The 24,564-nt window shown below is 37.7% G+C and overlaps 1 protein-coding gene across 10 annotated transcripts in view; it reads left to right on the top strand.

Annotated features, from left to right (window-relative positions):
• NFIB (nuclear factor I B) overlaps positions 1-24,564 on the top strand; it is a 213,663-nt gene that overhangs the window by 112,930 nt on the left and 76,169 nt on the right. For 9 of the 10 annotated variants that reach the window (XM_044427761.1, XM_044427760.1, XM_044427759.1 and 6 more), the window contains 2 exons: positions 5,745-5,798; positions 22,965-23,033. In XM_044427761.1, coding sequence (XP_044283696.1) covers positions 5,745-5,798; positions 22,965-23,033 — 123 coding nt within the window. Of the gene's footprint in view, positions 1-4,804; positions 5,204-5,744; positions 5,799-22,964; positions 23,034-24,564 lie in introns of those variants that run through there. The other variant, XM_044427767.1, reaches the window with a different exon arrangement.

The raw sequence follows: 24,564 nt of genomic DNA, 5'->3' as shown, positions 1-24,564 counted from the left end.
GAGTCTAATGCTGGGAACAATAGATGGCAAAAGAAGAAGGGGACAGCAGAGGATGAGGTGGCTAGATGGAGTCACTGAAGCAGTTGGTGTGAGCTTAAGTGGACTCCAGGGGATGGCGGAGGACAGGAAGGCCTGGAGCAATGTTGTCCATGGGGTCGCGATGGGTCGAACACGACTTCGCAACTAACAACAACACTTTGTGGTATGTGATTTGCCATTTTGAATATGCAAGCTGTGGCAGAGGCAGGCTTGTAGCTTATTGTGTCATACAGACCAGCTGTCCTCGTGCTACTTAAAATGTTCCTTTTTGTTTTGTTTTAATAATGGAATATTTTATTCCAGTGCCTAATAGTTCTCAACACTTATAACCACAACATGGAAAATCAAGATTTAAAACCATAGCAGTTATTCCAGCAGTGCTACAATAAAGTACAGTGAAAGGTTTAAACCACACTGAAAGACTACGATTCCTGGGAAATTAAGGTCTTCACCAGAAAGAGTATAACACATACGCCAGGTGAGCCTTTAGGAAAGCTGGTTGGGCTTTGCTCAGAAGGAGACTGCACTTTGGTAGAATCATGTCAGTCATGTCTATTGCCTAGTCATCTTCACATTCTGCTAAGTGACCTGGGCTTCAACAGGAACACTAGCCATTTGTTTTTGTAAGGTGCCATCAAGCTGTCTCTGACTGATGGCAATCCTGTGAATGAAAGCCCCCCCAAACCACCCAAATATCCTGTCCATGATAGCCCTGCTCAGTTCCAGCCATACCAGCCAGAAAATTGACCAGATCCCTCTGGAATGTCCTTTACTCTGTCCATTCTGAAAAAGAGGGACATGCTAAGAGTAGGCGTTTGTGAATCTATATACCAAAAGGTATTTAAAAAGCAATAGTAAACTAAAAAATTACTAATCCTGCACTGAGGCAAGATGAAAAATTAAACATTCTCAAGTAAATATAGAGAGGAAAGATGGGGGGGGGGAGTATTCCTTATTCCTAAAGTGTTTCATTACAACCTCTTTAGGAGAAGAAGTGGTCTTTAAAATTATGCAAGGCAATTGGCACTGTTCATGCTATCAATACTTGAAAATATGTTCATCATGTCAGTGCACTCAGCTTTTTGCGGAGGGTTTGATTTCAAAAGCATATGGGTAGTTTTCTGGCTATCTGTAAGCCCAAGTAGATCTAACTATCTTATTTAGTTGGAAATAACGCTTCTTTTGAAAGAAGAACTATTCAAAACATGTTAAAGAATAAAAGTACGTTTTCTACACTAGTGCTGTTCTTTAATTGAAAGCACATTTTTTTTGAATCTTAGAGCCTGTTTACATATCCATGCCTTTCACTTTCATTCTGCCTTATATCTGGAAGTATGAGCTGGCCACTGGAAAGCATTATGTTTCAGATAATATGGAAATTCTCTCTATAGTGTTTGAAGGATTACTCATCCTTACAAGTTTTCACTTGATGCTGCTATGGGTTCCATACAGGAGGAAAAAATGGGGGACACAAATTTAGTGCAACAAAAAGAAAATAATCAAGTGATTAATTATCACATGTCACCAACTATTAGAGAAGTAGTACTATTTATAGATGAAATTTTATCAATTCAGTAAGAATATGGTGACAATAAGATAGTAGCTGCTGGTGTGTGCAATGGACTTTGGAACATATTTCGAGAGAAAGTGCCCTTTTTGATCTTATTGCTGTCAGTGTTTATCTTGATTACATGTTAAAGTTAATTTGGGTAATCATCAATAAAATTTAAACGCAAGAACTGACGTGTACAATCTGTTCAGTATACTTTTGCCTGTCTGTAACTTATTGTAAAATAGCTACCTTCCTGGTACATGCTTTGCTTAATTCTGCTGCCTAGTGTCCTTCTGTTCACTCAGCAGGAACAAACTTGAGCCTTGGACCAACTGCTCAGGATTTTCTGAACTGTCTGTGTAGGGACTAGCGGACAACTATGACCCAGCTATTAAGAATAGACTATAGTTCATTACCAAGTACCTAGAATCTAGTTTAAGCATTTAGCAATCTAGTTGGAGCATTAAGAATGGCATATCAGCCCAAACTGTGTAGAAGATCTAGAAGCTGCAGTTTGATGGCACCTTCTCGCTCATCCTGACCTCACTGTTCTTTAATTCATCTGAGATTCTCTTACCCACCCCTGTTCTGCAAACACAGCAATTAGTGCCCTGTTTATGGAGACTGTCTGCTCTAATTTCATTTGTAACTTAAACAATCTGTAAAAGAAGATGCATGCCTATAACATAGGTAACCAAGAAGAAATTTCCATTGTAAAGGAGGTGGGGGAGGGGGTTCATGCCATGAATGAGGAACATTTTTGGCCCTGAGAATCAAATTTTTGGGGGAAGTTCTTGGACTGGGTTCCAGTGGTGGGAGGGGCCAGTGTGGTTAGAGACAAAGTGCTAAAAATACTAGTATAGTTTGGTCTAACATACCAAGTGCCCATAACTAAACCTTAGAAGAGACATTTTGTCCATGGGGGGGGGGGGGGGAAAAACTGTACATGATGGAAAACTACCAGCTGTTCAGTCAGAAAAAGGGTGTGTGTGACTTCTGAGGAATCCTGAATGCTAAGTTAGGACCTCAGAAAAGCTGCCTTCGGCCCTTTGCCCTGAGTTTTCCCACCCTTTGTTCAGGTTAGGCTGTCCAAAGAAAAAGTAAGTTGATGCCTGTTTTCAGAACTATATCTGAAGAGCATACTATCATATAGACTAGTCCAGCCTTCCCCAGCCTATTGCAACAAGTTGAGAGAAGCGGGATTGGATTGGATTGGATTGAAGTTTTGTATGGGTTTGGAGCTTTCTGGATGTTTACTGAAGACTGAAGCGTGGTAAGCAGCTATAAAGATACCTGAGATTCCACTGAGGCTTGGCAAATTGGATTATGACATGTTATGTGTCAAGAAGCAGCAGTCCTGAAGTGAATTCAACTGTATCACTAGTGCTGAGGAAGTTGCGGTAATATAAAACCACTGGAGTAGCTTGGGGGAAGGAAACACATGAGAGGATTCTTTGATAATGTTGGTTGTGTGTATAGCTGGTTCCTTTTCATATTGGCTTGCAGCCCCCTTATTCAGCATATATTTCAAAAGTGCAAAATATTTGGAAATCACCTATATTTTGTCACTGATACAAACAAACAAACTTCTATTGTATTAATAGTGATAAAGAACAGTCCAGTTGCAAATAAGGTAACTTTGCTGCTTTAATTGTTCTCAGTATTGAAGTATCACAAGTGGATACACTTTTCTGTCTCATAAATTAACCAAGCAGTTGCACAGAGGCAGCTGTTCTTAAAAATCAATCCTCTCCCCAAGGAAAATACAGTGAATGATACATGAATCAAATTGAAGTGGACTGTATGAGTATTCTTTTTATCTTATTCTGAACTATGGGAGTAAGCACAAACACAGGAAAGGGAGTTCCAGTAGAGAAGCACAAGGTATAGCTGGAGTAAGAGGGAAGGATTCATTTCATGTTGCAACTTATCCAGCACCTAAGTTTTGTGTATATAATCATCCAGTGCTATAGGTTTATCTCATTTGCAAATGATCACTTCACAGGGACCTTGTGAAATTCTATTAGTGCTAATTTGAAAGATAAAAAACAAAGAATCATGTGGCAATTTAAAAACATTTTGTGGCACACACTGTTGTAGATGAAAGGGCAAACAGTTGTGCATGTGTTTATTAAGCATGTGCTTGCTGGTTCAGCTGTACAGAGCAAATGGGAGTTAACTTTTAACCATAAAAGGAGCATGCAAGGATCAGGTACCCTGTCCAACTGTCCCACCTTCCCCACCCCAGTCATTCCAGTGCTTTCAAGACTTTTTCTCTAACCTGAGAAAAATTACCTTTTTTTTTACACTGGAGCTTTAAGATAGTGATGGTTGGACAAATTTACACAGTACCCTTTGTATGCTTCCTCCCATCACTGTTTTATAGCAAACTCCCCCCCTCCCCTTTGACCCTAAGTTAAGCGTGTGAAAATGGTTTATGCTTTCATATAGCCTGAAGTGCCTGATCCTACCTAATCTTGGAAGCTAAACAAGATCAGGACTTGCTGAAATCTGGATGGGTGACTTACACTGTGAAATGCCCAGAGAGCTTCAGCTACAGACAGTATAGAAATGCTGACGACGATGACAACAGCAGCAGCATACTTTCGTTCTGAAGTAAAGTTATTTTCAGAAATCTTTTGATAAAAAGCCCAAGACAGAACAGTGAACAGTAAAACTTTATTTCATATTCCTAAGAGATACAGATTGCTGTAGTACAATAAATATTGCAATTGCAAAGAGTGATTTGGATCCAAATGAAAGTCAGTTGCATTTGGGCTTTTCTACAGCCCTGTTCCTATTTCAATTCCTATTGAAATCCACCAGACATCTCCTCTATCTTTTAATTGCCTGTTGAAAACATTTCTATTCCAGAGTCATTTTGGTGATTAATTTGGTTTTAAGAACAGGTCTTAATTTTACTGTTGCTTTTTGTGAATTGAACAACCAGATCACTCTTATAAATTGATCTTTTAAATCATTTTATTATTGTTTGTTTATAATTCTGTTGTCCAGTTTCATTCTGTTGTTTTAACTCAAACTGTATTTTAACTAATTTTATTGTTGTACCTTTGACTGTAAGCTGCCCAGAAAGTCTTTCTGGCTAAGGGTGTGGCATATAAATTCAATCAATAAATAAAATGATAATAAAATAATTGCCTATAATTTGGTTAATTGGCTAACTTTCAGATTTCATTTTTTTAAAATAGAGAACATATACCATGTAGAGAAGTAATGCTGCTTTTGCATTTTATTGTTAAAGAATACAGAACCCTTAGTGAGGCTAAAGATGCCTATGTCATGATATAGGAGTAAATGTAGTAATAACTTTGTAGTAAATGTTATATTGTGTTTGTATTGTTTTATATTGTTGAATTTTAATATGTTGTAAGTCACCCAGAGAGCCTGTGGATAATGGAGCAGCATATAGATTGAAAAAATAATAAAATATTTTTTAAAAGATATAGAAAAAAACTAAACTTTCCCTCCTTCCTTCCCTTCCCACCTTCCAAGGTTGTTAAAGCCATCTCAGACTACTATTTGCGTAAAAGAGAATGCATTCAACATTAGCATCTCTTGTGTTGACAGAATCAGCTGTCAGATGTTCCAAAGGTACAGATACTGAATGTTTCTAATCCTGAATTGGCTAAGTGAAACATTGTATATACATGTGGTTTTAAGGGATACATTTCTTCCTGAAATTTATGGCTATGTTCGCATTATATGACTGTAGAACATGCATTCTTATGCAAATAGTTGGTCACATGTAGCACAATCCTAAACATGTTTACTCAGAACCTTGAATTAAACAGATACTACTAGATAGATGTGTATGAGATTGCATCCTTAAAATCTTTGATTGCATCCTTAACAATGCCTATAAATCCAAAATCTCTGAAATACTGTTGTGCCTGCCTCCCATGCCTTCAAGAACATTTTTACCCCATATGAGAGCTTTATGAAAGATGAATTACGCATATGTGCAACAGTATTACAGGGCATGACAGAAGACTGTCCCTTGTTGAAAAACATGAGAATTAGAATTCTCATCACATAGAGCATTCTGATTCAATGAACCCTTACCCTAGTGTACAGTAACAAATTGATAATTACAGTAACACATTGATAATATGTTTCTTCAATTTCTTTGTAGATTCTGGACAATCAGGAAGTCCAAGCCACAATGATCCTGCCAAGAATCCACCAGGTAAAAATTAGTTCTAGGCCATTTTGCAGTCGAACCATGTTTGAGAACAAGGATTATACTATTAAACAGAGGATATAACTGGGCAGCAAAGTATTTTGGGCTGGCAAGGAAACCTTTAATTAAGATAAACAGCAGTTATATTAATTTTCATGAAGTGGCAAATGATATCAAGAATCCATTCATTGCAATATTTTTTTTTTTTTTTTTTGAAATCAGTGTTGCAGGGATAGGCTAACAAGCTGGATCCCAAAATATATTACTTTAGTGAAACCATATGCAGTTTTGCGATTTGGCTTGGGTAGCTAGAGGGCTGTATGAGCCTGCCCATAATTTTATATCTACATCAGATATCAAAATATTGGATGTATCAGATTGTCCAATTGTTGTATCTCCCATCTTTAAGAGAGGTGTAGTTGGTGGTTAAATTAGATGGGCTTTTTCTCTAGCAGCATCTCAGGTGAGAAACTCCCTCCCAAAAGAACTCAGCCCTATACTATCCCTAGTGAGTTTTAGATAAGCACAAAAAACAATATAGTTTCACCAAGTCTTTGGCTTTTAAAATTAATTTTAGTCTGCTTTTAAAGTTACGTTTTTGTTCTTTGTCTGTATGTTGTTGGGATTTTATTGTGCATTGCTTTGAGGGCTCTGTTGGACAGAAAACTTGTGTATAAAGTATATAATGATGTTTGTCAGGACAAAAAAAAAACATTCCTTTCAGTTTTTACCACAGACTCATAGAATAGTAAAGTTGGAAGGGGTCAAAGGACCATTGGTTCCAACCCCCTGCTCAGTGCAGAACTCCAGGTTAAACCATCCCTCTCAGATGCATCTTGAATGCCTCTTCAGCCCACAACCTCCCTAGGTAATTGGTTCCATTTTTGTACTAACAGTGAGGAAATTTTTCCTGATACCTGTCTGGAATTTCACTTCCTGTAAATTGTGCCCACTATTTCATGTCTTACACTCTGGGATGATCCAAAAGAGATCCTGGCTTTAATCTTTGTAATAGCCTTTCAAGTACTTACACAGTGTTAGCAGATCTCCCCTCAGCCTTCTCTTATCGAGGTAAAACATCCCCAGTTCTTTCAATCTCTCCTCTTACGGCTTTGTTTCCAGTCCCTGGATCATCTGTGTTGTCCTTCTCTGAACTCTCTCCAGCTTGTCTGCATCTTTCTTGAACTGTGGTGGCCAGAACACCACACAGTATCTAGATGAGGCCTCACCAGTGCTGAGTAAAGAGGAAATAGTACTTTATGTGCTTTGGAAGTTAATGTAGCCTAAAACATTTGAACTTTTGACAACCACATCACATTGTTGACTCATATTCAGCTTGTGATCTCCAACAATTCCAAGATCCTTCTCACGTGCAGTGTTGTTGAGCTAAGTACCCCCCCCCATCTTGTAATGATGCATTTGGTTTCCTTTTCCTAGGTGCAGAACTTGATATTTATCCTTACTGAATTTCATTCTGTTGTTTTCAGCCCCATGTTCCAACCTAGCAAAATCAGCTTACATCTTTTCTGTCTTCCAGGATATCAGCTAGCCCACCCAGTTTTGTGTTATCTGCAGATGTGATAATCATTCTTTGCACTTCCTCATCCAGATTGTTAATAAAAATGTTGAAGAACACTGGGCCCAGGACTAAACCCTGTGGTACCCTGCTTATTACCTCTCCCCAGTTTGAGAAGTTGCCATTGATGAGCACTTTTTGAGTCCAGTCATTTTGCAACTATGGATCTGCCTGATCATTGTTCCATCTATCCCACTTTCAGCTAATCAGGATGTCATGGGGCACTTTGTCAAAAGCTTTGCTGAAGTCAAGATATATTATGTCCACAGCATTCCACAGTCCATCAGTTAGATTACCCAGTCAAAAAATAAAATCAGAGTAGTGTGGCAGGATTTGTTCCTAATTTTGTTTAGTCTGCAATTAAGAAATTGTTCATACTTCCAGTTTTCACAAGCAGTTGCCAATTGGGAACCATCCTTAAGCTTTAACATTAGTGAAATTATTCTCTGTCTCTTTCTTTCAGTAAATGAAAGTGTAGTTGATAGTATCCAGAAGCAAATGAAGAATGAAGCAATTCAAAAAGGAGGTTTTTTTACGTACTTCAGGAAAAATACCTTGGAATCATACATATAATTATTCTAGATTATTCTAGATTTGAAAATTACTGTTAAGAACATATGAATTAAACATATGGTAGTGGGTCAGATCAGCACTGTACTTCTTCATTGACTGGCAGTGGTTATTCACATTTTCAGGAAAAGCATTTTTCCAGCTTTCCATCTAAGACCTAATACTTCTAGATTTAGATTTAATCCACTGAGGTCTGTTACTAGTTTGCAGAGGATTTCACCCGAACAATGAGCTTTCTTCCTGTCTTTCCCCAGACAGCACCCATTATGAGCGGTTTTAGAAACTCTGGATGATTTAGAAGCAGCATATGATGTGGTGGAAAGAAACAATGCAAAAGAAGCAAACAGTGAAAACTATGCTGCACACATGTGCAGTCTCTCCTTCCCTGGGTGCCTCCCTAGGTTAGAGTACTTGAGCAGATTAGTACTGTTGTGATAAACCATCCCTATTTCGTGTGCAGAAATAATTTCACAAGCTTATAATTTCTTCCTTCCAGTTCTAGCAAAACTAGCCGAATGCACACGGCATTCCACAAGCTCAAATAGCATTCATAGAACTCTGCCTAATTTGGGTTGTGTTCTCCATTTGCACTAGTTTGGAACCTAGTTTCTGCTACCAGAAAGTCATTTACGTTAGCAGAATAACATGGTTGCTATTGCACAAAAGGTAACAGTTCAGCTAAAGTGGCAGTCTTTCATCATTTTTTCTTTTGCATTCCATTTTTTATTACTTGCATAACTTTCAAGCTTATATACACAGAGAGAGAAAAGGCAGAGGAGGGAGAGTAAACAATACAACTCATCATCCATCAATATGTAACATCTCATGATCATCTTTATTCATGTGTAGATCATAATTTATGGAAGTGTATGTTAAATAGAGAGTTTGAGGCATTGAGTGGTATAGGCAAATCAATCAATCAATCAATCTATATTTTTCCTGAACTTTGGTTTTATGCTTTTCCCATCAGTCACCCTTACAAATTCTTTTAGCTTAGCCATCGCAGCCACATGCCATATTTGTTTCTGCAAGTAGGGGTAACTCCAATTGTTTCCATTTTTAAGTAGCTTAGGTTATAAAAGGGGAGATGACTAGAGCACAGGTGGAGGAAGTCTTACGATGAGTCTGATTGAACACATTTAAGAGCTCACTATTGAGCCTATTCTGTGGCAGTAAAGTGGGCAAAGCATGACTTCTTTGCCTCCTCCATTGCTTCCTCACAGTGCCATCCAGCTGAGTTATTTTGGGTAGTTCGGAGGCCCCTACAAGCTGATTTGCCAGATGAGACCCTGGAGCCCTCAATGAATTTGCTCAGCACTTTGAGGGAAAACTCACTCGGATCCATCAAGAGCTTGACTCTACTGTTTTTATATATCAATATTTGGAAGTGTCCAGTGCACCATCTTATGTTTCATCACTGGATGAGTTTCAATTGTTGCAACCTGAGGATATGGACAAGTTGCTTCACTCTGTCTGATTTACCATATTCCTGCTTGACCCGTACCTGACTTGGTCGATTGAAAGGACTATGGATAAGGTTCGGTCCTGGATACAGGAGACTGTCAATGCCTCATTGAGAGAGGGAGTGGTCCCTTCTTATTAAAGGAGACTGTGGTTAGACCATTCCTAAAAAGGCCAGGATCCAGAAACTAGATAGCTACTGTCCCATTGCCAATCTTCCATTTTTGGGCAAGGTGTTGGAACAGATGGTGGCTCGACAGCTTCAGGCACTCTTGGAGGACACAAATTATCTGGAGCAATTTCAATAGGGTTTTAGGCTTGGGTACAGGATGAAGATGGCCTTGGTTACCCAGTATGATGCCCTGTGCAGGGAGAGGGACAGGGGGCATGTGACCTTGTTGGTCCACCTTGAACTCTCAGTGGCTGTCAGCATCATCAACCATAGTGTCCTTCTGGACAGGCTGGCTGGGTTGGGAGTGGGAGGCACTGCATTGCAGAGGTTCCGCTCCTACCTGGCTGACTGTGTCCAGAAGGTGGTGCTGGGGGACAGTTGCACTGCCCCATGGCAGTCGCATCATAGGGTTCTGCAGGGCTCTGTACTGTCGCCCATGCTGTTTAATATCTATGTGAAACTTCTGGGGGAGGTCATCTGGAGGTTTGGGCTGAGGAGTCAGCAATATGCTGACGATACTCTGCTCTACCTCTCTTCCTCATCTAATTCAGGTGAGTCTGTTCCCAACTTGAGCCAAGGCCTGGGCTTGATAATGGACTGGATGAGGGTCAGTAAACTTGACACTGAATCCTGGTAAGATGGAGGTACTATTGGTGGTGGTGGGGACCTCTTAGGAGAACATTACCCTGTCCTGGATGGGGTCACATTTTTCCTAAGGGACAGGATCCACAGTCTGGGGGTGCTTCTGGACCCCAGTCTACCCCTGGGGTATCAGGTGGACTCAGTGTCTAGGAGTGCCTTTTTCCAGCTGCAGCAGATTTTCAAGTTCTGCCCCTACCTAGAAGTGGGAACCTAAAGATAGCTACGCATGCTCTGGTAACTTCCAAATAGATTATTGTAATGCACTCTATGTGGGGCTGTCCTTGAAGACAGTCCAGCAATTGCAATTAGTGCAGAATTGGGCCACTTGGTTGTGACTGGTACTTCAAGAGCAGCCCATACAACACTGGTTCTGAAAGAACTTCACTGGCTGTGGCCCAGGCCCAATTCAAGGTGCTTGCATTGACATGTAAAGCCCTAAACAGCTTGGGGGCTGGCTATCTGAAGGATTGTCTACACCCATATATACCTACTCGCCCTCTCAGATCAGCTCAGGAGGCCTTTTACAAGTGCCACCACTCAGGGGAATGAGAGGGGTGGCAGTCAGGGCCTTTTCCATTGCTGCTCCCCATCTCTGGAACTCCCTGCCTAGGACAATTTACCTGGCACTGTCTTTATTTTCTTTTCAGCGCCAGATAAAGACATACCTATTTAGAATTTTTTTTACACTTAACCCCTGAATGCTGTGGCCCTTTTTTATACTGTTATTATAGATGTTTTAGTGTTTAAATAGGTTTTTAATGTGTTTATTATGTTTTAATATGTTTAATGTATTATAAGTTTAATGTATTCTCAACGGCCGTTACCAGAAGTTGGTGCTGGGGGACTATGACTCTGCGCAATGGCAGCTATGCCATGGAGTACCACAGGGCTCCATTTTGTCCCCTTTGCTGTTTAACATCTACATGAAACCGCTGGGAGAGGTCATCAGGAGGTGTGGGCTGCAGAATCAAAAGTACGCTGATGATACCCAGCTCTACCTCTCATGTTCCACCAATCCAGGTGAGGCAGTGGCTGTGCTGAACCGGTGCTTAGCCGAGGTAATGGGCTGGATGAGGGCCAATAAACTGAAGCTCAATCCAGACAAGATGGAGGTCCTGTTGGTTGGCGGATCGGGTTTCGGAGAGGGTGGATTTGACCTGGTCCTGAATGGGGTTGCACTCCTTCTTAAGGACAAGGTCTGCAGCTTAGGAGTACTCCTTGACCCAGAGCTTTCATTGGAAGCTCAGGTGACAGCGGTGGCGAGGAGCGCTTTCCTTCAGCTTCGGCTGATTAATCAGCTGCACCCCTACCTGGAGTACAACTGCCTGGCGACGGTGACACACGCGCTGGTGACTTCCTGCCTTGACTTCTGTAACGCGCTTTATGTGGGGCTTCCCTTGAAGACAGTTGGAACACTTCAGTTGGTTCAAAATAGAGCTGCCAGGTTGCTGATGGGGACGGGACATTATGTTCACATGACTCCAGTCCTCCGTCAGCTTCACTGGCTTCCCATTGAAATCCGGGCCCAATTCAAGGTGTTAGTTATGACCTATAAAGCCCTAAACGGCTTGGGTCCTGGTTACCTGAAGGAGCGCTTACATCCATATATGCCCGACCGCCCCTTGAGATCTGCGGGAGAGGCCCTTCTCCGGGAACCCTCCATGAAAGAAATTAGGAGGGTAGGTACTCGGAGGAGGGCTTTCTCTGCGGTGGCGCCCAGTCTATGGAATGCGCTCCCCAGAGAGGTCTGCCTGGCGCCGTCATTACTTGTTTTTCGGTGCCAGGCGAAGACCTTTTTATTTAAACGTCACTTTAATTGTTAACAATATTTGCTTATTTATCTGGCCAGGGCGACTTCTTTTATATTTTATATTTTTATTTATTTTATATTGTTAATTTTAATTTTATATTGTTATTTTTGTATTTTATTGTATTTTATTGTGTTTGTAAGCCGCCCCGAGGCTTCGACAAGGGGCGCCATAGAAATGTAATAATAATAATAATAATAATAATAATAATAATAATAATAAGAAGAAGCCACCTAGGAAGGCCACGGCAGTTATAGGCAGCCTATAAATATGTGCATGAACAACCAAACTCCATATTAACTCATGGTACTTATAATACAGCCAAATAACATTATCAAAGGTTTGTCTGGGATAGTATTTCCAATGATTACTTTTACCATCTCCTAGAATAATTCTTCATCAACTCCTAGAATAATTCTTAGTCAGTCCTACAACATATGAAACCTAGACACTATCCATAAATGTGTTCATAATCTTGCAAATATAATCTTTGGTGCAAATATATTCCCATTTATCATTTAGTAGTTTATAAGTGTGGGTGCTAACTTGTTTGAAACTAATTCCCTCTCTCTTTTGTGTTGTTCAGCAGTACATGGTAGATAAATGCTAGGAGCCTTTTAGAGCATTTCTGTTAAGTTAATTTGTCTTCAAATCTAGTCTGTCAACTTTTTAATATATTGCTGCTCACCATATGTACTTTATCACTGCTCAGTTGTAGCACCTGTCACCAACCAGGCTGTTTCTGATCCAACTTTACTACTATTTCTGCCATGGATATACATGTATCATTCTTTACAGAATCCTAAAATTGAATAGCATTCACCTCTTTCCAAAGCGTAGGTTTGCCTTGTAATTTAAAAAATTCTGGAGGCAAAAAGATGTCAGTAGAGGGGATACAGAGAGATAGTATATTCTTCCACATGTCCTGGTGACTTATAGCTGCTTTAACAAGTAAGCTCCCAGTTTCTTTATTTTCATAAACTTCTATGGTAGAACATCAGGAAAAGAGTTTTAGAGGCATAGCTGTGCTGCTTTGTAAGATTTTAAGCCATATAATTTTATTATCTTTCTTCAACATTTTGTTATGTGTTGTAATATAATTCAGTTTTTGGGGCTTATAATCCTGCTTCCTTACATTTTTCTTTTCCTGCAAGATGTTCAGGCCTGTGGTTTAAGTTCAAAGTAGTTAACATTTTTTGTTATTCTTTAAGTTGATCCATTTTAATTGATATGGAAACTGGCTACATAATTTTCCCTGGGAAAATACTTATTTAAATGGAGGCTGTTTTACCCATTCATGAAGTTTGACCATGTTTTTAAAATAGCATGTATGTTCTAAAATAGCTTATGAAAATTATTTTCTCCTCCTCCTCCTTTTTTAATCCTCCAATAAGTATGTTCCTAAGATATTTCACTCCCATTGTTGCCAATTAATTTGGAACTATTTGGATATGTTCTGTTGTTATGCTTCAGGTAAAATTATTGCCAGGTATTCCATATTGCTCTTACTAATTTTATAGCTGGAAATTTCTCCAAATTTTCTCAGTTCATCATAAATAGCTGAGATTGGCTGTTTGGAATTTTGGATCATATAGGATCCACACATAATGCTATCATACAGTTTTCTTCTCTGACTTTTACACCAATAATTCTCTGATTCCCTGCGTTAAGAAGGGTAAAGGATGCTGATATTTCTCTTCTCTTAGAGCATTTTAGCAGATAAAGCACCCTATCAATAAGCTTTTAGGGATGAAACTGTTATGATCAGTTGCTATAAAAATATTTAATCTAGAATACAACATGGCCATAAAAATTTAGTAATCCTTATTTAGTTATGAATTGAGTCTGTTTGATGAAAGTATGTTTTATTTCCCCCCTTTATGGATTAATATAATTCTTGCTTTATTCTATGAATCTGGTATTACATCTCTTTTTAAATATTCATTAAATAGCATTTGCAATTTACTAATGATGCTTCTTCCATTTTCGTACAGTTCCACTGGTATCCCATCTGTTCCAGGTGTATTATGTATTCTTCATTTCTTTAATCTCCATTATGACCTGATTTTCTTTATTTACTAGTTTTAGAAGTTTAATTTCTGCTAAATGCTTATTGAATGTAAAACTTCCTGTTGATCTGATGTGTATAATTTTTCAAAGTACTTTTTCTTCCACTGATTCTTCTTTGACTGTTGCTAAAGTTTTCCTTTCTTCTGTGAATATCAAAGCTTTTTGTTGCTTTTCTTGCTCACCTGTTAGCAAATTACCTAATAGTTTATCTACCTTATTTTATGTTTTTGAAATATTTCTGTCAGGTAAATTATAGAGATCTTGCTGCTTGTCTTGTATCTATTATTTCTAATATTCTCTTATATTTTTGCCATTCTTCAAATACTTCAACATTCAAAGAGCCCTCATGACAGTTCTCTAAATCGTTTATCAGTTAATATGGCTCCATTACTATTTTTCATCTTTTTAAAAAATTCTGTGCTTATAATCTTCTCTCTCAAGTATATCTTCATGACATCCTACATGCATATATCCGCTATCTGTTAAAGGTAAAACTGTTGTAGTATTTTTAATTCTTCCTTAGGCTATGCAAGTCAAGAAAATCTTCATAACAATGCCTGACCCATTGACCTTTTGCTTGAGTATAGTTTGGCATCTTTAAAAATCATAGCAAAGATCCCCTCAGTGGATTTTAATTCTGTTTGCTGAAGGTTTATGCTAAGAAAATTAGCTCCAAAAAGAGATTAAGTTGATCTGTATTTAACCTTCTTTTGTTCCTCCATTTAGAGCCTATTATTTGAATTATTAAGCTACCGTATACAAGCATTCCTGTGGAGAATTTGGGGTTCTTCTGTGCTCCAACCATTTTTGTTTATTTCTATTTATTTTTTAAATTAGAAGAGGGATGAAATTTGATTTTGTTGCAGTTTCCTAGAAGGATAAGTTGGTAGTACAACTTACGTGCATATTAAGAGAACAGAATGTGAGCTAGGGGGATGCAAGTTAGCCCGTTATGTGACAACGGTAATTATGCTATATGACTCCTTCATCCCTCCTTCAGCATATAGGTATCTAACAACCTGTTCCTTTTTGATATTTGTCACAATAGTTTCTTTAGTAGAAAAGAGAAGAGATAAATCTAATGAACAAATTTCAAAATGGTATACGGTAAAACCTTGGTTTGTGAGCATAATTCGTTCTGGAAACATGCTTGTAATCCAAAGCACTTGTATATGAAAGCGAATTTCCCCATAAGAAATAATGGAAACTCAGATGATTCGTTCCATAACCCAGAAATATTCATATAAAATTATTGCAAAACTGTAAGATAATACATAATTTAGAAAATACAAAATATAAAGAAAAATAAAACAAATTAACCTGCACTTATCTTTGAAAACCTTTGTGGCTGATGTGAAGGGAGATAAGAGAGAGAAGGGTTATTGTGTAGGACAACTTTCACTAACAGAATCACTGCTATATATTGGCTCAATGGAATCTTTTTCTTTTCATGCAACTTTAACAAGGAACCTATCCAATGAAACTTGTTTTTGCCTCCTTTTGAGGATTTTGCGAAAATGTGACATTGCATTGTCATTAAACAGATTCATCACTCATACTGCTACAGTCTTATTTGGGTGGTGCTTTTGTACAAAATTTGTTTCCCACATTTTACACATCTCCCTAATCTCATTTGAAGTGAGGGATTCCTCTGCCTTTTTTTCCTCCTCCTTTGTAGACAAGATCTCCTCCATAACCTCTTGCATCTGGTTTACCTTTCAGTATCTCCCTCTTGGGGAGGGGGGAAAATACAGATGCAAGATTCTAACCTTGTAGTATAACACACCATGTACATCTCCCACACAAGCCTTGAAGTCCACAGTTAAGACCTGACATGATTTTTCAACAGATCTTCACAACAAAGCAGCACCAAATATACACCAAATCACTGGAACAGTTAAGTAGAACCTAATATAAGTTAGTCAATGTGAGTGTACAGCACTAAACAACCCAAGACTAATAAAAATAACCCCTTTGTCTTCAGAATGAGCATATGCCTTGCAGTAACCAACAAGGAAATGCTGTCAACTTAAAGCTGCTTCTAGTGCAATCCTGCGCATGTTTAGACAGAAAAACATTTCTGCAATTCCCAGCATATCCTCCCTTCCTGGAGGGTTGCTGGGAGTTGTAGGACCACAGTGTGTGTGTGAGAGTGAGAGAGAGAGAGAGAGAGAGAGAGTGAGAGAGAGAGAGAAGAACCATTGGCTCAGTTGTGATCGTGTGATGTTTGGCGCCACGTACTGCTCGTATTGCAAGACATCGCTCATTTATCAAGTTAAAATTTATTAGAAATGTTTGCTCATCTTGAAGAACACTCGCAGAACAAGTTACTCACAGTCTAAGGTTTTACTGTATCAAGGAAGATAATAATAGAAACAATGATAGATAATGCAGATTTCCGACAAGACAAGACCAAGCATCTTGAATTATGCCCCAAAATTCATGAGTAATGAGTGCAGTTGTTTCTAAATTACTGAAATGTGTTCCATGTAAGTCATCCCAGTTAGAAATCTGGCTACTAAAGCAGCACACAACATGTGCTATAGATCTGTCAAAGCATGAATGCTGAGTGTGTAAAGATTGCAGGAATTTGAATGCTGATATGGGGGTTTGTTCTCTTAACAGAGTTTCCAAAATAGCTAGATTATTGCCAGGAAAGAGTTTTCTCACCTTCCTTGTCCTTTGCTACTTTGAGAATTAGCAAGATCTGAATACCTTGGTCCTAAAGGACACGTTTTGGTCCCAAAAGTTATGCATTATTTCCTTGTGGGGCCTCAAGAAAGTATACAGATTTACAGTGACTGGAAAATGAAATGTATGATAGTAAACACCAAATACTCACTGGTCTAATGGGTCACACGAAGTTTTGAATGAATATTTTGGCATCCTCTCCCACTTCAGGACTGAGAAACAGTTAACTTCCTATTGCAGTATGGCCATTCTTATTTCTGGCTTTGATCTTCATCTTACTTTTGAAGCCAGCATGTTGAAGAGTAATATTGTTGTAATTTTGAAATGCTATCACTTTCTCAAGAGCTTTGCCAAGAAAAAAAAAAGCCTGGAAACTAGTAGTTGGTGAGGTTGTTGGCACTGAAAGTTGCTTTCTCTATGTTTGGCCAGACTGCTGCATTCTTTAGGGTGTCTGATAATTTGCCTTCTTAACTAAGGAGAATAAGCAAAAAGGAGCTGGTGACACAATTAGAAAAATGGAAAGTATGAAGAACGATAAAAGCAAACTTTGCATTCTAACTACTGTTTTTCCTTAAGGATAGTGGGTTCCTTAAGGAACTACTTTGGTCTTAGCTGAGAAAGATCCCTGTATTTCATCTTTTTGGCTGAATTATGTATTAGTTAATATTAGTGTTACAGAAAGACAGGGTGGGTTCATGTAATATAAAACATAAAAGAAACATGATTTCTATAAATGTAGCACTATTCCCTTGCTTTTTCTTAGAAATTTCTAAACTGAGGGACTAGTTAAATTAATTTTCAAGCATATCAAAGAATATTCCTAGTGAAAAATTATTAATCAGTATAACCCCCTGTTTTAGAATCCCAGTTAAAAAACAAACAAACAGGCAATCCTTTGCTTTAGATGGGCCTTTGCAAACACAGCATCCTCCAGATATGTTGGACTATTATAGATGTATTCATTTTTACATTTCTCTAGTTCCCAATAGCTTTGTAGTTAACCCAAGTTAAAATCATAATATGCAGTGACATCACAAAACACAATGTTAGCCTACAATTCCCATTATCTCCAGCCAGCACAGCAAAACACCTCTGAAGGGTACTGAGCTGGGGAAGCCTGCCTTAGATAATAGCTGTGTTAATGTTTTTGCTTGACTGAGGAAGGAGGTGTGGGAGGAGCAGCATGTTCCTGTGGTCTACTCCTAGTCTTTTAATGTTGTTTACAAGATTGACTCCAAGAAGTTCATCCTGTGGTGTCTTCCTAATCTGACAACAGAAGAGAGAATAAAATAACACATGCTTGAAACAGCATATGTTTCCCTTGGAATTAGACTGACTCCCCTGGCTGAGGATCCCAGGAATCTGTAGTAATAGCTCTGTGGACAGCATCACTGGAACAGTTACATTCTTTTGGGCTAGGCATATATGTTACATAATAATTTTCTGTTTGCCAGTTAAAAGGGCTTTTGAAGCATTTTAGAATGTAATTGTAATGTGCTGCTCCAGAATTAATTTATACATAGTAGCAGGTAGTCTTTGGCTTTACATAGCTTCTGAAAGAATAATTAGTAGTATTCCTTGAGTTGCATATGATCCTTACTTCAGATGGGCGCATTCTTTTTTTGCTCATGGGGATAACCAACTTAATAGGAATGGAAGAAAAGATTCATCTTAAAGTTCACTGGTCTCATTCTTGCTTAAACATGCAATAATGAGCGTAATAGTGAAAAAATTGTTACTGTAACAAGTATATGGATCAGAACTTACTTGCATGAAGTGATATCAACAGAGTGTTATCTTGATGAATATTAAGATATGACTATATAGATTTAGCTATTTACATTTTTGTCAGGCTATACAAAATTAAGCTATGATAGAATCTGACTGATGATGCTCTCTCCAAGTCTGTATGCATTAAAAGGCTATCCCAGATATATCTCCATCATATTTTGTAGCTGGACATGGAGTCATTTTGTTATTTATAAGCTGATTTAAAAAAGAAAAAGATTTTAACAATTTTGATTCCTCTTGTGGTTTTTGCAATTTCAGTAACTCCAGCTATTCCATGTAGATTTCTTTCTTTTCTGAAATATTATTTTACTGAGTTTTAAAATTACATGTTTATAATCTTCTCAATGTATCTGTGGAAAAATACTGTAACTTTTGAACAAGATATAAGCTGAGAGAGAGAGACAGAGAGAGAGAATAGAAAAGATCCCCCACCTCCTCACCCCCATCACTGGCTGAAGCCTACTTGTTCTACCTTTGAGCTTTCTGGGGGCACATGGCCATAAACACTTCGGCCTCTGCTCTCCTGCTATGTACTGGACAGGCACAATGCAGATTTGTCTCTGCACCTGCATGGGTGTTGGATAGCAAACCACCTGGCAGGAGCAGAAAAAAACTGCATGACTATGCTATCCTTGCTCACGATGATTTGGAGAGCAGCAGCAACCCGTGATGTCAGGAGCCTCACAGAAACACTGGCAAGAGCACTTCAATCTGACACCTTATTCATAGATGCCAGCTGGAGGAGTCAGAGCTCAGCTGCTTTCCCATCCTTAGGGCTTTGATAAGTGGCCCTATCTGAGGCTGCATGGGCCAGAGATTCTCCATACCTGCTATAAACTAATTTCTATATATTTTTACATTGTTATGCCAAATGGATGTTGCTGATGAAGCCCCCCCCCCCCCCCGTGCTTTTATACAAACCTGAGATTACCAGAAGCTATGGTTTTTGCTTAGTTTTATGCCAGTGTTTGTTTAAAAACTGTTCTCATGCTCTCACTGTTGTAGAGAGCAGCTAGAAAACTTAAGCAGACTAATAATTTTGAATGGCATACTCAGCTGACTCTAAGAATCAGTGAGTAATGAGAAACAAACCATGCCATGCTTCCCATGGTTTGTTTCCTGAAAGCACAATGCCATGGCAAGGAATGATTTCATGATCTGTATATTACCTTACAAAAACTGCACATCCACATTGGTCATGGATGGTACAGAAACTATTGTATCCCTCAAACTTGTCCTAAGTTTTAATAAAGGTTTTGGTGCTAAAAATACTGCCCAGGACACCTGATTAATATGTAGATGAAAACTTTCTGAAATACTCAGTGAGACAAAGCTGTATTTTTAGAGTATGACTTTCAGAATGTGAAGCATCCAGTTTCTATAGACCTATTTTTAAAAACCTCAGGGGAAAGTTATATATGTATACTCCCAGCCTTTTTTATCTTCGCACTAAGTTATTGTAGGGCAATAACTCTGTTGACAGTGCTTCATGTTAAATTATAGGCTGCGCTTCTCTTTCCTGGAATTATTGCAACATATCAGCAATTTGTTGTTCTTTGGTTAGTATTGATAGGCAGGTATTACACTTTACCAAATCCCTCACAGGAATCTCTTATGCACAACAAAACATGGTTCAGTTCAAGAACCCAGCTTCATAATATAGCTGTGTAACTTGATTTTTTTCTATGCAAGCTGACAATTATGAACACTTGTACAAGAGCATCAAAAATTAAGAATCAAAAGTATAATTCCTCTTTGATTTAAAAGGAAAAAAGTATCTCTGAATTGCAATGAAGGCTTGACAAAAACTAAAAGGTTACACTATATCTCTTCTCTTGTATGAGTTTTCCTAAGGAGTTTTTGGTATTATTTATTACATTTAATTTAGGGAACTTTCAAATATATTATCCCACATTATCATTCACAAATCAAAATTTCCATGGAACTTGTAATCATGTTCATTTTTTTCATGTTTAAATGAACACTTATATTTGCTTTGGTGTTGAGAAATCTGCAGACAAGAGGTGTTCCATTATAATGTAGCGACTAGCAGCAACAACTTGTTATATGTCCTTGTTTGAACTTGATAAATTGGATTGTTCAAAGGCTGCTCATAGTTCATATTCCATAACATCAACTATCACAAAGAATCTTACTTGCCATAACATGTTCATGTTAAACAAACAGTCTACTTATTTCTAGAAGACTTCATTGATTTGAAATCAAATACCAAATTTAAAAAAAGAAGGCAAATGGGAATATTTACACATAATGGCAACATTGGGCTGCAAAGTATGGGTTTGTTGTTAGGTAAATGTTGCTTGTTAAACCCACAAATATTTCAAAGCATTCCAGTTTGAACATCACACTAACAACTTGGGAATGAGATGTTTGTAGGTTGTTGCTGCATCATTTACAGTGTATGTTCCCACAAATTGTGGGTTAAGATACCCATAATTTGCTTCCAAAAATCACATCTGAACCAGACCAATATCTTAGGATCTGTATTATTTACATGTACTTAAACTACCATTGCGTTACAATCATTACTTTTTTAATGCAATTGCTTCACTGTGATCAGGTTTCAAAATTCCGTTCCACACACTTGTCCTGCCTTCTGCCTAGTCTTACAGCCCAGTGAGAGGTTGTGTGATTCTTGCAGCAGTTGTCTTGGAGGTGTTCACAGGTCATCCCTGTTCCTATCTATCCCTCCTATTCAGCCTTGGAACCAAGAAAGGGGGCAGAGGTTTGTGACCTTGTGCTGAGTGAGAGAAACAGTGACCTTTGTTCACTGTTGACTATAGGTTGATCTGGGTAGTTGTAGATCCTAGCAGTTGATTTGTTTCTGTAATTAGCTTAACTATCAAACTAGTTGATTATTAAAGTACATTTTCTGCTCTAAGTTTTTAAATATTACCATAATTTGACAGTCTTTGACTGGTCATATTGACAAGATGTCCAGTTCTAGAAATTATATAACATACAATCTCAACATACTTGGACTATGTCTTTCTTTGATTGGCTTCTTAACAGTTCCATGATTTGTGCCTTATCAAGGGCTAGTCTACTGAGCTAACCATTAGGTTTCATGATACTAGAAGGCAATTTTAGACATTGGAATGAGAAAATAAATAATATGCATGTACATAATTATATTCATAACATATTTTAATTGAAAGGTAGTTAATGCACTAACTTAGGATTTGTAACAGCTAGAGCATGAAGTATTTAGTATTAAACTGGAAAATTAAATCCTTTAACACAAGTAATTGCTGTGATTAAGTATTCCAAAAGAGGCTGGGCCTTGGAAACATGAAATATTTTGTATCATAAACTTTCAGGACTTGCAGTTACTTGGTACATGTTTGAATAGAAAAAAAAATCTATTTTTATTCCTGTTTGAAAGTCAATATAGCCTTCAGGTACTTCTTTAAACAAGCTGTGTTATGACAACTTGCTCCAAACCTGTCTCTTAGAAATGGGCGCATGCAGCACTTGGGTTTTTGCCCAGTATTCACAATGACACCAGTCTCATAATTGTGGTATTAAAATAGGGGTTTTCACACCTCCTTAAAAAAGAATGCAATTAACCTCTCCTAGCTCTTTGCTCTATAGATACAGAAGCATCTCATTTGATTGACCCTCTGATTATAACAAATTACATTGTTCAGATTTTTTTCAGGCAGATTCTTTTCCTCCACCAGATTTTAAAATTATCAGTGATAATAATTAGTGAAGTATACTATTTCTCATGACATTACCTATTCAGCAAAATGAGACTTTAGTCAATGACACTGCATATTAGGTTTAAATACTTAAAAAACTAATCATCAGACTGCAGCAATTTAGAAATAAATACCAAGAGGTTTTTTAAAAAATGTCTTTTTTGAGTTAACCTGTAATCACCCTGCAGTAGAAAATGTATTTTTTCCTTTGTACTCAGTGTAATAATATGCTATAAAATTAAATAGTGTTTACAGTAGAGGTCAGTACCCAAAGGCTAACAGTGTCAACAGTTGCTTTTTATGTTCTGATTTGAGCAAGAGCATTCTTCTGCTTATCCTTTTTTTTTACTGCCTTACAATTAATCAGAAAACATTATGCATACATTTTATTCTGCCACACAGCTGGAACCCCAAGTACACATTCATGGTGGATTTACTAACTAGATATCATCACCAAATTCTCTTGGTACGAGAACATATTGTGTTTACTTTCCTGTACTCAGAGGAACCTTTGGAATCTAACTTGCATTGTAAAGCAGTGGGATGGGATGATGTATCATGTATTGGGCTACCAACCATTTATTCCCAGTTAATATTTTATGTATAATGCATGGATGAATGTGTTTCCAAATGTCCTAACTACCTTTTCATTGTTTTTCCTTCCAGTGTATCTTGAGGATAGTTTTGTAAAATCTGGCGTCTTCAATGTATCAGAACTGGTGCGGGTGTCTAGAAGTAGGTTTTTCCTATTTGAAATGTGTTGTTCATATATGTGTATTCTAGAAATCTAAAAGTATTTCAAAAGCAAAGCCAAATGTTATTGTATAACATCAATACAACTCTGCAATTTTGTGAAATTCTCTTCTCCTCTCCTAATATCTGAGCATTTATCTAGATTAACAAAAGGTCATCTGCTGTTCTTATAAGGGATATGGTTTTGTACAAACTGTGGTTTTTGGGGATAACAGATGTCCAGTTCAGTGTATGTCCAGTTGGATTTGGTTGGAGAAGATTCTAAAACTTTGAAATTAATTAATGTTCACTGAGGTTACATTCCTATGCAAGTTTACCAAAACAGATCTTACCGTTCTCAGCTTCTCAAATTGTCTGGAAGGCTGCTAGGAGTTACAGGACTATTTCTGTCTGAATGTGCCTAACATTGTGCCCTAAATGGCTTTGAGCAAAGTACTAACTTTATTACACATGTTCTAGATTTGTTATATGTATGTTAACTATATTGAATAAAGTTAGGTTATCTAGGTAAGTTAGGTAAGATAGACTGCATTCCACAAAAATGTATAGTTACAACTATAATTGTATGCATGGTTACTTGAGTGTAAGTATCACTTAATTTAGTGGAACTGCACAGTAACTTTACAGTGATAATGATTCAGGCTTACAAGTGAAACATTTGGTTGTGATTTAATGAAATATCAGGTAGAACTATTTAAACAAATTCCCTTCAAAGGTTTACATGCCAAACTTACTTTATATATTTGAGATAATGAGAGATTTTAGAAATTAATTCAGGGAATGAATTGCTCTGTGGCAGCCAAAAAATCAGAAACTGGAAATTTAATTTTAACCTGAATAGTTAATGGGTGCATTAGATGTGCTTCTTAATCTTTAGAAAAGTATCTTCAGTTAATATTATTTACTAATTTGATGTTGCCATGCTGTGCAACAGATTCTGTATTGCTCTACAGCTGAGCAATCTTACTATATTATATCCCAAATAAAATCTCCTTATGTACTAGATCATGGTCCTGCTTTTGGGACAGGGCCTTGCAGTTGCTGTCCAAAATGACCTTTACGACCTTGATTCTTCCTATTAACACTGTTAATCAGCACACACAGTTGTATGATGGACAATAGCCAGTTACAACTTTTTATTCATAAGCATTGCTTCCAATAACTGGGTAATTGTCTGAATTATGATGGTGTGCCCTATTGTAAGTTACTAACTGCCTTATACTCATTTTATGGGGTGATATTTTGCTGTTGCTTGAATAGCAAAATGTGTGAACTCTAGTCTGGAGCCAAAAATCATTATTAAACATGAACAAAACTATTGAGGAAATTTACAAGATGCAAGTTCTGCTGCAACGTTTCCCCTGTTCCTTTCTCAAAGCTAATACATGAGAAGGTACACCCACCTATCAGTCTTTATGCTACTTAGTTTAATTAATAATAGCATATGTAATTCAGAGGTAAATGCCAGAATGTTGAATTGGGATTACTCTCAGCTGAATGTGCATACAGTTGT

This window comes from Varanus komodoensis, unplaced genomic scaffold (genome assembly GCF_004798865.1).
Source record: "Varanus komodoensis strain SLA01 unplaced genomic scaffold, ASM479886v1 scaffold19, whole genome shotgun sequence".
NCBI classification, from domain to species: domain Eukaryota; kingdom Metazoa; phylum Chordata; class Lepidosauria; order Squamata; family Varanidae; genus Varanus; species Varanus komodoensis.
Note: the sequence above shows the minus strand (reverse complement) of the source record. Positions and strands in the feature narration are given on the sequence as shown.